Here is a 16555-nt window from a genome sequence, read left to right on the forward strand (position 1 = left end):
ATGATTAAGACTGGGCATTGCTCAGCTCTAACAATGATCATAGAAATCAAGCAGCCCAAATGTCAAGTGGAAACGAAGCTGATCCAGATGAATGTCAGCTTGTAAGAAACAAAGCAGAAGTGAGTGCAGCCAAGTTTTCACTGCACATAACTACTCGACATTGTTGTTAGCAGCCAAACTGCTACAGTACAAGCATGGCCCAAATTTCAGCAAGTGTTGACTGTACGCTTGATTCACACGACATACAAGCACAGCAGAATTGTCATGCTAGGACTAGCAGGAAGTGTTACATGAGCTGAGCGGAGAGTACAACCAGTATGAACCATAGCACATACAAACTGGATACATAAAAGTTGTACAAAATGTCACACTTCAACGTACATACAGCACACATTTTATTTAATGCAACCCAGCTTGAAACCAGGGGTTCTAATATAGCTGGTTACTGATCACGTCTGCACAAACATCTTTGTCCACTGCAATGTAGTTGACATTCCAAATCTATGTTTAGGTAAGGGAGCCAGATATAACTGGTTCTGGCTATATTGCCCAGTTAGGTCAAACTCAAAGTTTACTCTGACATGAAAGTTCAGTTTTTGTCTAAAATCGTGTTTAAATTCGGCACTTGCCCATTTGTTCAGGAGAAGTAAGAATTCACATCATCTATGGTGTTAAATGAGAATCAGATTTTTTCCGGTTAGAAAGGAAAGATGGCGCAGCTTGTTATACTGCAAGAGCAAAATCCAGCTGGCACCGTGTTTCACCATAACAGTGACAGATGGCGCCACTACGCATTGTTCAGAAAATCTACATCTTGAGTTAACGTCAGTCCAGACGTACAATTCCAATTTATTCCGGATGAAACAAGCCAGTGCCAGTGCATGGTGTTAAGAAAATGCACTGAGGAATGTTGCCTCCGACACAAATAGCAGTGCATACCAGTTAATGGTTCAGCCAGAAGTGTTTACGCCAGACTCCCTTTATGAACACAATATTTGGTAGAAGGTGCAGTAGTCCTAACGATGCCCACAGCGTACACTAAGTATGCCCGCGACTGTGCCCAATAAGTATAAGCGCTAAGAAGTATGGGAAACTGCAGCCGGTTTCGTGCTCAAAAATTGACAAAATCCGGCACGCACTAACCAGAATTTGTACCAGTCACCATTTACATTTTTCTTTCTTCATTTGAACACACTACTACAAAAGCTGGCATACCTAACACTAAGACACTCGCAAAATGCATACCCTTGAGGCACACTTCTAGTAATAAAGGACAAAACCCCCAGAAATGCTGCTGGCTGGTTCAAGTTCAATGCTAGTTCATTCACTGGCAGCAAGACCTACAAACAGATAATGCTCAAACATGTCACCCAAAGTAAACTCTCATCAGAAGAAACGGTTGACACTCATGGCTGCTGGCAATCACAACTCACTCACTTCATCGATACAAAGCACACTGGAAAGTAAACCACTTCACAGTCTTAACTTTCCATTGTTTGAAATGTACATCCAAAGCTTCCACTTCCTTACATTTTCACAAGCTAGGAACAGAGCTGTGGTGCATTAGAACTGACATGGTCTAAAGGAATGCCCTTAGTTAAAAAAAAGAATAAAGAAAAAAATGTTGCATTTTATACCTTGTAGTTTGTGTGAACATGCGGCAAGCTTGTTCAGACTAGTTATTCGTGACATTTGATATTCTCAGAGTTAGCTGCCTGTAACTGTAAGCAATCTGAACTAGAGAATAACCACATTATGCAGTGGTCAGGGCCAGTACCATATTCCTCAGAGTTAGCTGCCTGTAGCTGTAAGCAATCTCAACTAGAAAACAACCATGTTAAGCATTATCCAGAGCAATTACCATAATTAATCTCTTGGGAAAGCAAACATCTGAGTAGACAATGGCACAGCACACCAGAAAAAGACACTGAGGGACAACCATGTACAGGGCAGTTTGAAATTGAGCAGGCACGAGAGAAGAAAAGTTGCGCCCAGAGGATAAATCGCATCACTGACAGTGCATATAATAAAATATCACCGAAAATATGTGCTAATTTGCACTGCGCTGAAACAAGGCAAGTCGAGAAGCACTAATAAGAAGAGGGACAACCAGACTACCGAGGGTTGATGCAACACAATATCACTGAATCTCTGTTTGGCTTCTATAGCTGATGCACCTTTGGCAACAAATTCACGCCTGTGTAGCCTAAGAAGTGAACAGACACACACCGCAGTAAAACGTGCTAGTGGTAAACAAACTTGGACTTCAAATGCACGGTACATGCATACTAGTGATACCAGGATAAAACAGCATGCCATTTGCTCGAAATATACATCAAATTTCAGCATACAGTCGAGAAATCAATGGCCCAATGGAAGCCAGAATTAGAAAGGGCATTTTTGCTCCGCTGAAGAGTGCTATGATTACAAAGGTACAGATTCAAAAACCAGAGCTGCTATATCAACCTGAACTTGGTTGCAGGGTTACCGCAACCAACAAGTGACAGCTAAGAGTATGTTCATAGCGCAAAATGTACCCACTAACATATCGCGGCATCTGCCCCTGGTGCGGCGACACACGCCATACACTCTTCCACATCTCGTGAGGGTGCGGGGGCAAACCTCAACACTTAAAGACGCCTAGCTCGTCATTTGAGCGATACCCTGGTGGGCCAAGAAGCGCTTGTTCAGCAAGTTTGTCGAGCAGCCACGGGCAGTGGTGTGCTGGAATGACGACACCACACACTCAACCTCAAGAGCAACGACCTCCATAGTTGAAATAAATGTTTTCTCTCTCCCTTGCAGCGCAACCACGTGGGAATGACAAAGAATGGCCGAGAAATAGCGCACTGTTTCAACTATTCTTTATTCTTACCCGTGTACTACTCACACTATGACACTATATCTCAGTAATGGCATACCAACACTCCCGAACTGCCATGACAGCTGAAAAGTGTCTTCACTTCAGAGGTCTCAAAGGAAGGAGCACGCCATTTCACTGAAGTGTCAAGCTCTAGAACCAGGGCACTGGAGCTGCCACACTGAAGCCTTGTGAGGCGCTTCCGATGGCATGGTGCAGGCATGGTTTGAAATGAAGAGGGCCGTAAACCTAGTGGAACGATGAGAGAGAGAGAGAAAAAAAGGAACTGAAATTCGGTACGAAAACAATGTGAGAGTATTGCCGACTGTTGAAACGACCAGTTTTGTTGACTTCCTTGAGCCTGGAAGTGGCCGGCAACCCCTCTTGTGCAGGTGCACGAACCACAAACAGGCTTGTGGCGAGATCTCCTTGACTCTGGCTCTTGAAATGGGAGCTTCTTTGTCGCGGTCCGCGGGACAGACGCTCCTGCAGAAAGAGACGCGAACATATCCACAAAGGTATGACAACACATACAAAATATTGTAGTTCAGACTAGGGAAAGCACGGGGAAGGCAGGAGATGGAAATTCAAGACGATGAGCAAAACGGGAACAAGGTGAAAGCAGGAGCTAACGTTTCGACAAGCGGACTTGTCTTCTTCAAGGCGACATGTGCTTTCCTCGCCACCTCTTCATGGCTCAGTCTAGTAAGGTAACAAAACCAAAGCATGAGCTGCACTGGTTAGTATCTTATTATGAGACATGAGCCACTGCAAACGTGCCCTAATTCTCTCTTTATTGTTTGTTAAATGCACAGCGTAACTTTACTGCCAAGTGGATCTGTTCCAGAACAATTAGCCACCATGTAACAAAGATAGCGTGGATTGATCAGACAACAGTTATGCAAATGTGCTTGATCAGGTTTCTTGTACTAAAAGCACCATACAGTCCAATCTCAATATAATATGAATATAACAAATTATTGTATAGTATAACAAAGTAAATCTAATGTCTATAGCCAATATCAGCACACAACAGTAGAACCTCATTGATATGTTCCTGTTACGTATGTTTCCCGGTGCCAACATTCGCAATCAAGAACACAAAAAATGACCCAATAGAGTTATGCTCACTCTTTACCGGTTCATACGTTCCCAGAAAACACAATTTTTCGGTACCAACATTCAGTAAGTCGCCAAATTGCGATCGTATGATAGGTTTTCCGGCTGTTAGATCCCACGTAAAGAAGAAAATGCGCGATCGAGAACAGTATATAGCTGCCCGCTGCAGCGGTTTCACCGCACTACTCGCCCGCCCGTTTTAACGTCAAAACGCCGGCGCACACTCGGTTTCTCATTTCAGTGCCAGCAAATCTTCTCCGGGGTTGTTGCACGCAGCATTTACAGCCGTCAACGCCAATCCTATATGTGATAAGCATTTTCGCCTATCTGTTTCACAGCGCATGGTGCCGTCAGAAGCGTAGCGCACACTTTTAATACTAGACGATAACCGAAACTCGCCACTGCAGACCTGGATCGTGTAGATTTTCGGCCACTAGATTCCATGTGAACAAGAAAAGGTGCGAGGCACTCACGATCGAGAACAGTATATAGCCGCCCGTCTTGCGTGGCACCATGTACAGTCTCTTATTCCAGTACCAGCAAATCTCTGCCCGGGTTGTCGCACGCCGCATTTACAGCTATCGCCACCAAACCCGTTTGCGATAAGCATTTTCACCTACTGTATCTGTTTTGCAGCGCGTAATGCATAGTGCCAATGGTAGCATACAGCGCGCTTTTAGTAGGCAATAATGCAAACATGACGCCGTTACCTGCTGCAGCCGGCGCGATGTGAGCACCACGTTTCGCCTCGGTGGCATCCGGTGTCGCCCACCAGGTTGATTTCGTCACTGCTTCCCGTCTCCCTCTTAAAACACCACGCAATAGGAAAACAACAAAACACATCTCGGGCCGCCGGAGCGCCACCAGCTCGACGCACGTTGGCGCCTCGTGCCGCAATGATCCGCGCGACGCTTCGCATTACGTAAGCTGCCGAGAATAGTTGAGTCTGTCAAATTTTTTAGTTGCTTCGGATTGTAAAGTTTGCAAGTTAGTACTTTTTTTCTAACAGTTTTTTCCAGAACGTATGAACGAGGTTCTACTGTACGTGCTTACAACGAATATCAGATGTAATGAAAGCATTTACTTTCAGGTTCGATGCAACATCATTACGATGAAGTGTAACTGTATTGCAACAGTAGCACATGTGGTCTTGAGCACATGTCCTACCCCAACCCCCCTCCCTTTCTTTTTCGCCTACTTCCTCCTTTGGACAACATCAACACTGGCGGGCTTTGTGGTAAAGTCACCAGCACAAGCCTTTGGACAACAAAGATTCAACCTAACCAGTAGTGCACGGAGCCGCAAGGTTGTGTCGGAGTCGCAAGGCAAAAGAAGAGACTGGGTGGTCTGGGGAATGCAGCTGGATTGATGCATGCATGCAGCGATTACCAGTTTTATAAAAAACGAGAAAACTGATGAAACAATTGGCATGCAGAAATACGGGGGCCATTAACACCAGTAGTGAACCAGCAATAAGTGGAGAAAAAAGAAACGGTAACCAGCTTCAGTGGTCAGTTCACTGAGAAAACGGAGACTCTAAATGGCCACACGATAAAAGCCCAAGTCAGAGGAGGTTTCTATGTCTTGTGCTCTTGGAGCCTTTGGTATATTGTGCTTTTATGATCACAGCTGTGTCACGATTAAATTTTACGACTTTCGTACACTTTTGGGTGAGGTTTGGAGTGTCCTTGAGCAATGAAGTAGTGTTTTTGATCTGTGTCGACTGAGAAACAGGCGTTTTTCCGATAATAAACTTGAGTTTGAAATAGCACTTGTCCTGTTCTGGTCTTTTTGTGCCCTTGCGCTTTTTGCACTACAAGTCAAACATGAATTCTTACAATCTTGCCCAAATTTCAGTTCTTGTAGGTCATTAAACTGCACTACAAGCGTGCATGCAGAATTTGGTTTTCTTGTCTACTCAACTGTTCAGGCTCCATGCATGCATTTTCGGCCCCCGAAACATTGCGACATTGCTTGAACGCGCACAGACAGTACAAACAGAGCAATGGCAGATGACAGCATGTGATGTTTTCGCAGAGCGAATTCTCCATATGAGGCGCATGAGGACAGTAAAATGAGGTTTTAGACACTCTGAACTTTGATGCAATGCATGCATAACAGCAAGGTCAGCAACTGCATTTTTTCAGGGCACAGACAGCGCATTCAACAGATCGATTAGTACAATCTGCACAGCTTACCATTTGTATTTGGGAGATACTGAAATGGAGAAGAAATCTGGTTCACACCTCCTAGTAGGTCTCCCGCCTTGTGTCGGGATTTGACGTCAGCAAGGCGATGATCATGCTGCACAGCAGGAGGAGCATAGTGGTTAGCTGAACAAACATCTAGCAACACACTGTATGTTAACAATTTAGATGAATGCAGAACCATGTATATTTAAAGAGAAGTTTTCTTTGCCAAGTATCCCTTGTTTGGCGTGGCTGCTGTTGGCTGCTGGGTCATTCAGCATCTCGGCAGACATGTTTGCACTTATACTGTGGTGGTATGCTTTGTCGCGTGGCTAGGGCTGAAGGCAAGCTCCGGATCTAGCCACACACAGTGCCTGAAGGGTTCATTAATTAGAAGCGTGCATGAATTGCACGAACGAGGGAGAACTGGCAAAGGGCGCCAAAAAAGGAAAATGAAGACTTGGGAGGGAGAGTACAAAACAACAGATTGAGCGCTGAACTTCAACTGATTTTATTCTTATAGCAGGGCAGGGAGAATGAACAAATGCGCATGTGTACATCAGTGTTGCGTAGAGCGATTACAGTGACGTTTTTAACAGTTGCAAGTCGTTTTCAAACAAAAACAGACGTATCACTAATACAACTTGTGCTGCTCTCTTTTATGTGATATGCCTCCAAAAGTCTCTTGCTAACGTATCACCACTCCTGCCAAGTATCTTTATCTCACACAGTAGTGGCTAGCATCTGCCTTCCAGACGAACCATGCAATGTGCAGGTAAATGTGCATTACCTTTGTTGATTACAGACAAATGCATGGTTTGTCTGGAGACACGCACGTGCACACACACACACAAATGTTATATGTGTGGCGTGCCAAACTCAAGTACCGATGAACAGGCCTATATAACCCTTGCATACTGACCGACAAGGTAGAGCCAGGAGGCGCACCTCTGTTAGGCACAACAAAAAATAAATTCCTAGATAAAGCCTGGACACACAATGCCTGCTCACATGGAATGCTAAAACACACCGACCTCTTAACGGCAGAGCAGACTTATATTGAACAAATTGTTCGACTGACTTGATTTTCTTTGATTCAGCTATTCGGTAGGTACCACTGGGTTTGTGCCCATTCTTGGCCAATCTTCCAGAATGGGTACGTGCCACTGTGACACAAGAGGTATAGAATCCTTAAATGCAGCAAGATATGCGTCGCACTGCTCTGCGCACACACCTGTCATCACAATTCTTCCCTCAACAAGCATCATGCATCACCTTCATCTTCATTGCATTGCTTTGTAGACACCTGAAAATGTGCATCCTTTTAACTTGACATTTGCGCTTCAGCATAGTTTGCGAGCTGCATAGTGAATACGCATAAGAATCGAAAGAGATTAAAGCTGCGACTTTCCTGGGGCATAAACACTGCATGAGCTTTCACGCTGCATAGGATAAAAGTAAATGAAATTGTATGCATCATCGTTAGTTTTTAAAGCATGTAATTTACCATTTCATTAAAGCTCTGCTTCATACACATTTTTACATTGTCTCTTGTGTCTCAACATTTTTGTTTTCTTTATATATATATATATATATATATATATATATATATATATATATATATATATATATATATATATATATATATATATATGAGTGGCATTAACGGGTGAACAATAACGTGATACTTATGGCTCTGCAAGCTATTTCTATTATGTAAATTAAAGCCAGCATAGTGTGGCCGCTTCGTAGTGAACTTCACAGGTCAAGAAACGCCGACTGCTTCAAGGCCTGTGCTCTCCATAGTTCTTATATGTGTTATCTGATTAAGAACACTATTAAATGTGCTACTAAACTGCCCAGAGCTCTGAAGATAGTGCCAATCGTTGATGAAAACTGAAATGTTCTGCATGAACTATAGTTTAGAAATAACTGTTTATGGCATACCATTAGTGGCCTGCAAGGAAAAGGGGGGCGGGGGGGGAGATACACACAGCGAAATGCTGTGCTCACCAGTAGAGATAGATGAAAAAGAAGATCAGGTAGAAGGCCAGACGGATCATGGAGTCTCGCAGATGCCGCTTGAGGTTGCCCCGGTTGTGGATCTCCGTTGGGTCATACACGCCAAAGTTGCAGTCAGGTACCGAGAGGTACCTGCACAAACACACAGACTGCAATCCAGTGGCACACAAATGGCCACAAGGCATCGTGATATGTGACAAGGAGTGGCATGTATGGCAGAGCCAGCTTGTCATTCCGTGTTCTCTTCGTCTTTTCATGTCTAATAATCGTTTCATTTGCTAGTTGAACTGAACTGTATCGTTCATTGCTGAACTGTAATGATTACTTCATGCTTTCATCGGCCAGCCCGGTTTTGCTGTGGCAACAGTGTCAGAGGAAAAAATGGGCCACATGGAAACAAACAAACAACCACATTTGGTCAGTGACAAAGGTGTGAGGCTATTCAAAATTTAAAGTTTTAATAGACTGGTTCCTTCTGCTCGATCTGCACTTGGCTGGGGAATGTTATATTCGAAACATTCAAATATTGATTTATGATATAATATACAGCATGAAAATGCGTAATCATGCCTACAGGGTAAAAGGTAGTCCAGGTTACAGGTAATTAGATATACCTAGACGAAGCCTTAGTCCTACACTGGGCTTCAAACAGGCTGGTAACTACACATCTGGCAGCATGTTAAATAAGACATTATTATTTGAAAATTGTCCCCACTCGGTTCAAGTGGCTGCATTTTATGACTCCACATACAAATGCTGCCATAATTAGCCTACCTGTGAGCCATACTCAGCATTATTGGCATACTAACATACAACGAAAGGATACAAGTGGCTCTGGCCAATGCAGTCATTGCATTCTCAGCTCTCCTTCCGTAAATTTTTTTGCAAAACTGCGAGACAATATTTGGTCCAAGAAGGAGCAGCAACATAAGGAGCAGCAACATAGTACACACACCAAAGGTATCATGGGAAACTAGTCACAACTAAAATTAAACAAGCACTTATATTGTAGTACACTACAATTGCTGATAATAAAAAGCGCAACACTTTAATTCATTAGTGAAATCCTTAGATTCGATAATGTGAAAAAATAAAACTGCTTAAGATAGCAGCGCAGCAATTTAAAACAGACACTCTCCTACAGTATTCATTCATTTTACACATAAAAGAAAGAAATTGTTGGTAACTCACTTGTAAACCTGCCACACGACCATGGGGACACTGAGTGCAAACAAAATCCAATGGAAGTTGACGAAAAACAGCAGAACGGTCAGGATGGCCTGCGCGATCACCTCTGGTAGGACCCACTGCGGTAAGCAACAGGAAACAGTCACAACTGAACAATGGCATAGATTACACGCCACACGTCCGAACAGGATGTTTAAGACCGAGCTCAGGAGTGGATGCCGAGTATCATAAACCTGCTCCAGTTTTCAACTGTCACAAGTTGCGATTGATGACCCAAGGGGTTTGGCATCGCAATGCAATGTATGGGCTTAGAACGGCGCCATCAAGGGTTGTTCGCATCGGAACATTTGGTGTCTGGAGCGGTGCGACATCTTCTGCCATCAAAATGCTGTGTAGTTCACACTGCTCACTTCTTGCGCCACCAGAGCTGCTGGAAGCTCTTGAAATATTGCGATAACAAAGAGAGAGCAGGCAATATTTTACTACTAGCGCAACCTGCCAAGCCAAGTATGCATCAACTTGCACGCCTGCAGAGTTTCTGTGATGCGTAATTGTGCTTTGGTGGCTCATGAAAGCTTTGCTTTCAGATTCCCATAGTGTATGAAATCTGTACAACTGATTTTTTTTTTTTTTTTTTTGCAGTCTTCTCATTTTGCATCGAGGCGTCATTTGCAGAGTGCCACAAGAGATGACTTGGCGGCTGGTTTGCGTTCCGATCGGTACATAGCAAGGGATTCCAGTGGTAACAGTGGCAGAAAGTGTTCTGGAACTGTTTGGCACAAAGAAGGCTTTTCTGTCAGAATCCACTGGCACCAAATTGGATTCCGTGCCGCTCTAGACGCCAAATGTCTTGGCGCGAACGCTTCTCAAGGGAGGGCTTTTGATTAATTTCAACAACATAGGGTTCTTCAATGTGCACTGTAATCTATGCACTTTAAGATGCATTCTAGTACAGTCCACCATTAAAGGGAAAACTTAATCAGCAATCAAAGGAACCCAATTTGATGTTTCATCATCAAATTTATTGTAAAAAGGTGCTCGATGTGGTGCATTACGTAGACCTATAATAGTAAAAGATTTATTCCAAGGCCCCCACGTTACTATTGAACTGTAATCAGTCCCAAAACTAACTTGGTGTTCCTTTTAACCCTTTATATGGCAACATTCTTTCCAAGTAACGATCAAAATTTTCACAATTTCTTTCATGACTAATTCATTGTGAACAGCTTTTGTTATTACAATATGAGCAATTTATTTTTTATTTTTTGTTGTATTTAATGTCAATTATTTTTTAAAAGCTATTGAGTTGCACATAAGCAAGGCCACAGAAACAGTTTACATATATAAAGCACGAAATTTCTTCGAACAGAAGTGAAGCATATTATTGTTATCCTCTACGCAACGCGTTACTGCTGGCCCAGCAGGGAAAAGCAATCGCAAAGGCGTTGGCAGCAAAGCAGTTTTATTGAGCTGCGCCCATGCAAGAGAGGTCTCCAGATGTTCTGAATCCTTCTCCCTATCATTAGTGCTAAGCCCACAAGCTCTAAATATAACTCTCTGGAGCTTTCTTGCTCTACTCGCTTACTCGAGGTGAAGGAACTTTCAAAATCAGTACAATAGAGATATGCAAAATTTTGGAACTAGCCTTTTCTACACTACTGGGTTACCCCACACAAAATGCCGGTCTACTGCTCGTTTCGTAATTAAGCCGAGGCTAAGCCAGCATGCAGTGAGAACATAGCAAGGGGAAGATGGCCAGAATAAAGGCACCAGCCGGCAACCTTTTGCTTTATTTTCACACGTACAATGACAGTCACCATTCTGTGTGGGCCAAACAAAACACAAAACAAACAAAACAAGCACTGGCAGAACTTCGCACATCCCTAATTGTGGCACTGAAAAAGGTGGCCATTGTCCCTGCAGTTGCGTCAAGTTGTGCCGCCATTTTCGAAACCCAGGGGAGCCAGACCTTCTCTTTTTTTTACGCCTATTGCTGCTGTGCCCTCAAAAAATTGTGTTTTCTGCTAAACTGGTGCCCTTTACTACTGCAGCATCCACATCAAAATGATGAAACAACTGCCACTCATCCGTGGCACTCAGTAGACAAAAGGAAATCCCTGGACGAGTGATACTTGGCACTGGCGCGGAAAGGGTTAAGTAAATACGGAGACATATTTTCAAAGTTTCAAAAAGTCTATGACATGCTTCTTACATTTAAAAGGATCACACAGTTAGGAAGTATGAAGGTTCAGGAACACTTAAAGGATACCTGGATTTGATGCGGTGAAGGTGCCTCGAAATGCCAGACCTGGCATCGTCAACATTGCCCTGGCATTATGACACACTGCAAAATTTGCTGACACCTTGCGACAACAAGGCTAGCTGCGATGGTGTGGCTCATTATAATTTATTTTATTTAGTAAATACTGCGGCCCTATTAAGGTCCAAGCAGGGGAGGGAGTGCAAAATTGTCGACGCATGTATTTAATCATTTCGAAAATTATGGGGCTTTACATGCCAAAGCCAGTTTCTGATTATGAGGCATGCCGTAGTGGAGGACTCCGGAAATTTCGACCACCTGGGGTTCTTTAACGTGCACCTAAATCTGAGTACACTGGTGTTTTCGCATTTTGCCCCCATCGAAATGCGGCCGCCATGGCCGGGATTCGATCCTGCGACCTTGTGCTCAGCAACCCCACACTATAGCCACTGAGCAACCACGGCGGGTGTACTAATTTCAAAAATTTCAAATGAACAATGAAACAACATCTACAATAATACAAAAGCAAGGTACAACATCAGTAAAAGATAATTAGCTTAGGAGGCATAAGCAAATGCGGGCCTTTTGGTAATGCCTTCGACTCAACGATCTTTGAAAAAATATATATATATTTATACACATTGGTGCATGCGAAAATTGTTTATTATGTTTGTGGCAGGATGCTTTTGTATCTTTGTAAAAGACATCCTGAGGTCGAATCCCCAGCTTACCCAAGTATACAGAACAAAGCATCTTAAGCCCGGTGACTTTCCTCCTTTCTGATAGTGATTCAAGATTTCCTAGCTGCAACAAAGCTGTTGGAAAAATCGTGACATTTATAACCATTGTATATGAACTGGCATATAATCTTTGGATGTATTCACTTTTTTTTGTGTGTGTGTGTTGTCAGACATGTGCGGAAACAGTTCCTTACCATGTTCGCATACTCAAGAGCCACTCTAATAATTGCTTTGTGTGCCTTTAGTAGAACTGAACTAGCCAATTTTTTTTAGTTCGTGTTTTAAAGAATGAACAAAAGTGCTGCACGCTCTTATTTTGGTTACACTTGCACGCAGCAGCTGCAGCAATCACAGGAACAGACTTGGCCACTGTATTGTGGTGCCATGACTACCTAACCTACCACCTTAATTGATTCTCACTAAAGCTGGTTTGTAGAAACAAGTATTATAGTAAACTATTTAAGGCACTCTGGGCACTTCCCAGTGTTTTTGCTAAGGTTCATGGCATTTGTACTTTCATTTAACATTAAAATACGTCAACTTGAAGATGTCCCGATCTTGCTCCTTCAGCAGTGGAATGACACAGTACATAAGTGTTGTTGCATCCTGTGCTCATTCAAATACAACTGCCATTACCAGTAAATGAAGCCACAACAACCTTCTGTATCACAAGTTATAGGTGAAACTATTTAAAACCTTGTATGGATGCTGTATATGCAGCACAATATTTCCGCAGACATTACTGTCATATGTTAAAGGCTGTGTATGCGACTTAGGACTCAAGCCAGCCCCATTTTTCATCGCCCCTTAATGTAAAACAGTGCCACTGAATCACATAAGCATCCTTTCTACAGCACAGAAATAACATGCTCGTATGACAGGCAGTGAAAGCATGATTAAAGGGGCCTTAAGTATCCACCAAGGGGGAGTGATTTCTCAGGACAAAGAACAATGAAACAAAGGACTCTCAACAATGGTGCATCATGGCGCTTGCAGTTGCCTACAGCTGCCGAGACACTTCCCAACAGCAGCCGCTCAATAAGCCCTCGACATCAGGGTTGCCAAGTCGTAAAGTAGCCAAAAAATTTCCCAAAGTAGCCAAATACTAGCCAACCAAAGCCACAGGCAAGAAAAATAACCAAGTTCCAACTTGGCGGTTAACAAAAGAAGCAACACTGCGCTACTCAATCAGATTACAGAAGACTTCTTTGAACGACAAATTGTAATATACTATATTAAATTTTAACACCGCTGAAGACAGATCTAAAGCATATCTTAGGGCATGCTCAGCAATAGTGCGCATGCAAAATGTAATTTCACATGAAATTTTGCAGTTTTAGATTAACATCTTACATTGATTCTCAGGATAGTCAAAAAGTAGCCAAGGAATGTTTTTGTAGTTAGCAAGCACCTAAAAGTAGTCATTGTAGCAGGAAGTAGCCAAACATGGCAACCCTTTTTAGCAGCATGGGTAAAAAAGATTCTTCAATGAGGCCCATGAAAAAAAGACAAAAACTTTTAATTTGATGCGACAAATTTAAGTACTATTTTGATGGCCTACCCTAGAATACAGGATCCATGTAACTATTTGTGGCAGCTGCTATTACATTACAACACCTTTGAAAGACTTCGCACTTACCATTGCATTGTTCTCAATCAACTTTAGAAAAATATATTTTTTTTTAGTCTGCATTATTGGTCAACAATGCACTTGGTTTCTTTGTCTCTCTGGTTTGTTCAGTAAAATAAAATGAAACGCTACCACATCCTATGCATCACCTCACCATCAAAGAATTGAACTACTGAACTGAAACGTGGACTTGTTTCACCACCATTGAGCAACTAAAGGCACTGGCAAACCGGGCAAACAATGATGCCAAGTGGTCCAATGAATGTTGTAGGCCCAAAAACTAAAATCTAAAACTAAATCCTGCTGCGCAATTTAAGTGACAAAACAAGGCATGGTAAGTGCAAGACCTCCCTAGAAAGAACTATTTGAATAAAAATGCTTGTCACTGCCTCCTTTGAGATTTTGCCAGTTGTTCTTGGTTTGTAACAAAGGGCACATTATACGCACCCTTTCATTTTTATTATGGCTATTTAAGAAAATATTGGTGCCTGTAGGTGGTGCCGCCTACTCCTGTGACATTGCGCTGAAGAAAATTATTATAATGAAAACAATGACATCATATCTGTTCTATCACTGTGCTTGCGTATTTTTGCATTCACCATGTCCTTCATTTGAAGCTGCATACTCTGCTCAGCACCCAAAAGCAGACAACAGACATTCGACAGTACCAAAAGCACAAGTCGGGCACGCTTGTAGTGCCGTCTGCAGTCCACCTGCTTTCCAGTGCTGAAAAACTATGGAGCATTTACTAGCTAAAGCCTTCATGTTACTCAGCTGCTAAGTTGATGGCGAAAGGAAGAGCTTCTTGCATTTGTCGCCGCAGTGGTGGCACAGACGTACGGTCAAACCAGAGTAAGTATTGAGACATGCTACTAGTGAATGGAATATATTTGCGTGTCATTCACTGCTGAACTCAAAACTTGCACAGGGCCCACACTGGCCAGCACAGCTGGGAACACTAGAATAGCAGCTTGGGCTTGTTGGTTTTCCATCCTGCTAGTAACAGCGCAAAATGTAGACAAGAGACGAGACAAGAAGACACCACAAGTGCTGCGCAAAATGTAGACAAGAGACGAGACAAGAAGACACCACAAGCGCTTGTGGTGTCTTCTTGTCTCGTCTCTTGTCTACATTTTGCGCTGTTACTAGCAGCTGGGAACAAGTCTTCTCTTATGTGAAACATTTTGCTCTACGACAACTAAATCAGAAATATCCAATGCTTATGTAAAGCTAGCAGCAGTACACACATACAAGAAGTTTTATTGTTATTCTTTATGCAGATATATGAACAAAATCTGCCTATCCTTTTCTTCCAAGACACTATAACATCCAAACTAAGATCAAGACGTGTTAATGGTTGACAGCAGGCAAGTCAACATCACCCTGTTTTATCATCAAGGTAATTAGTTGTCAGCAAGCCACACCATGCCCAGGACACACATCGCTACAAGGATGGAAAATGGGCAGCATTTAACAAGAACTACATCACCAGTCATACAAGGTACACATCATAAATCCAGTTTCACACTTGAACTTTCCAAGCTGTAGCAATATAACGTTATAATAACCTAGGCTGCCGAACTATTGTAAAGACACAGGGCATGCACTGAACTTGAAAACCGCAATAGCAGCCAAACTGTCTCGAATGAAATTTTGTACTAATAGACTACGCAGTTCAGTAGCAAGAAAAATGGTTAGAATGAGGAAATGAACTGACACGTTTCCGTGATTTTGATCGTTTTTCCTTTGGAACGCTGTGCTGCCGATTCAGGTGCTTTCAAATGAATATTCTTCTGACAAGCTACCAAACACAACTTGTTCACTCGCGATTGTAGCGTTCACTTACCCCATTCAGCTTGGAACAGCATTGCTGAGCGTTGAGGTAGTCGCATTCTAAATCAGAAAGTGTAATCACCTATGCTTCAGATAAGGAAAGGTCAGTGTCTGGGAGAACAAAAGCTGTCATTCCGCACGTGAAACGTTAGCGGGAGTAGCGAATGAAAGCATCAACGGAATAACAAACTCCAGACGGAGCAGCAAAGCATAAAGTTCTGAAGCAATGTTTCCCTCCCTTTCATAGTAGCTCTGGTAGCTCCGCAACATGCGTATTCCTCTCAGCAGAGCTGCGAAGAAATAATTTAAACGTTCGTAGACCGTCACTTTGAGAGGGGAGGAGCTGTAGTGCACTGAGAATCCACAACAACAGCCACTGACCAGGAACAAAACAAGCCGGTGAACCCGGTAAGTGACATGCTCGCCGGCAAACTCAAAGGATACGACGTAAACGGTAAGGAATAGCAGAGCTCCCGTGTCGAAGAGCGAAAACACAAACAAAGCTACGTCGTTGACCATTGTCTCGGCGCCTACCACGGTACCTCAGCGGGACGGAGATAAGCACAGAAATACGGAGCAACTGAAACTACAAGACTTCGCACAACAAAAGACGTGCGCATAGAATAAACGTGCGCTCCTTGTTTTCAGCTCAACATCGGCCGCGATGCGATGCACGACGCGCCCCACGCGCCCACTTCGTCGGCGTAACGCGCC

At 43.1% G+C, this 16555-nt stretch overlaps 1 protein-coding gene across 2 annotated transcripts; it reads right to left on the reverse strand.

Moving 5' to 3' along the window:
* Positions 1-603: 603 nt before the first annotated feature.
* cnir (cornichon-like protein) lies at positions 604-16524 on the reverse strand. Of its 2 annotated transcripts, none has more exons than XR_012829622.1 (6): positions 16286-16524; positions 15855-15923; positions 9382-9497; positions 8182-8322; positions 6178-6283; positions 604-3346 (listed from the first exon to the last, which is right to left on the reverse strand). XR_012829622.1 is itself a non-coding variant. In XM_075699042.1 (6 exons), exons 1-5 carry the CDS (start codon positions 16358-16360, stop codon positions 6229-6231), a joined length of 456 nt encoding a protein of 151 aa, XP_075555157.1. In that variant the 5' UTR covers positions 16361-16524; the 3' UTR covers positions 604-3346; positions 6226-6228. The 2 variants fall into 2 exon arrangements, 1 of the variants encoding a protein (XP_075555157.1); XM_075699042.1 differs by having other exon boundaries at positions 6226-6283.
* Positions 16525-16555: the final 31 nt, after the last annotated feature.

Source organism: Dermacentor variabilis, chromosome 7 (genome assembly GCF_050947875.1).
Source record: "Dermacentor variabilis isolate Ectoservices chromosome 7, ASM5094787v1, whole genome shotgun sequence".
NCBI classification, from domain to species: Eukaryota; Metazoa; Arthropoda; class Arachnida; order Ixodida; family Ixodidae; genus Dermacentor; species Dermacentor variabilis.

Bases quoted from the DNA above. Each gene is read 5' to 3' on its own strand.
- cnir (XM_075699042.1), bottom strand. From the start codon at position 16,360: ATGGTCAACGACGTAGCTTTGTTTGTGTTTTCGCTCTTCGACACGGGA. The intron at 8,323-9,381 runs GTGAGTTACCAA...GTGTTTGTGCAG, and splicing joins GTCGTGTGGCAGGTTTACAA to GTACCTCTCGGTACCTGACT. The intron at 6,284-8,181 runs GTGAGCACAGCA...CCTGCTGTGCAG, and splicing joins TTTTTCATCTATCTCTACTG to CATGATCATCGCCTTGCTGA.